The 661-nt window shown below is 42.5% G+C and overlaps 1 protein-coding gene across 1 annotated transcript in view; it reads right to left on the bottom strand.

The window, feature by feature from the left end:
• Window positions 1-6: 6 nt before the first annotated feature.
• LOC119589200 (WSC domain-containing protein 1-like) overlaps window positions 7-661 on the bottom strand; it is a gene marked incomplete at its 5' end in the record, with an annotated part of 57302 nt that continues 56647 nt past the window's right edge. The window contains 1 exon segment of the mRNA XM_037937799.1: window positions 7-658. Coding sequence (XP_037793727.1) covers window positions 316-658 — 343 coding nt within the window.

The following is a 661-nucleotide window of genomic DNA, read 5'->3' as shown; positions in this document are numbered from 1 at the left end:
ATGACTTTTGTTACAACTCCTTGCTTCTCTTTGTGATATGACTGAGTAAGTATATAGTATTAGGAATGTAACAATTGACAACAAACATTCAATTACATTCATACTGTAAATGTCTGTGTTGTTCATTGAGTAAATAACTCTCACCCATGGTTGTTGCCAGTTGAAGATGTAATATATAAAATAATGCAAACAAAAACGAGAAAAAAAAAACGATTTTATCACCCACGCATTTATACACTGTAATACAACGGACCTTCAACGAACACCACTAAAGATTAAAAATATAAATGAACTAACCGAAAATAAACCGCAAATTCATCTGTTCTTCATCCAGGGACTTAGCTTAATCACATTGCTCTCGTTATCACCCCCACTGGGATCCCCAAACGGACTCTTTGTCTTCTCCTTTCTCCCTTTAATATCATTCTGCTGATCATCTCCCGACGTCCCCTTCGTCAGGGAGGAACTATCTGAAGGCTGGTGCGAGAGCTGACTCTGGTGCTGACGGCGCTGGCTGACGGGGCCGCTCGTGAAGTTCTCGTAGTTGTAACTGTACAGGTGCATAGGCAGAGGGGGCCATCCGTGTTGCATAAGAGCCTGGTCTACTTCGTTCATGGCGTTCTCAATTACTCGGTGTTGCTCGGGCGTGTAAGGGTCTCTG

This window comes from Penaeus monodon, chromosome 25, assembly GCF_015228065.2.
Source record: "Penaeus monodon isolate SGIC_2016 chromosome 25, NSTDA_Pmon_1, whole genome shotgun sequence".
In the NCBI taxonomy this organism is placed as follows: domain Eukaryota; kingdom Metazoa; phylum Arthropoda; class Malacostraca; order Decapoda; family Penaeidae; genus Penaeus; species Penaeus monodon.
This window is presented reverse-complemented; position numbering and strand designations above follow the sequence as displayed.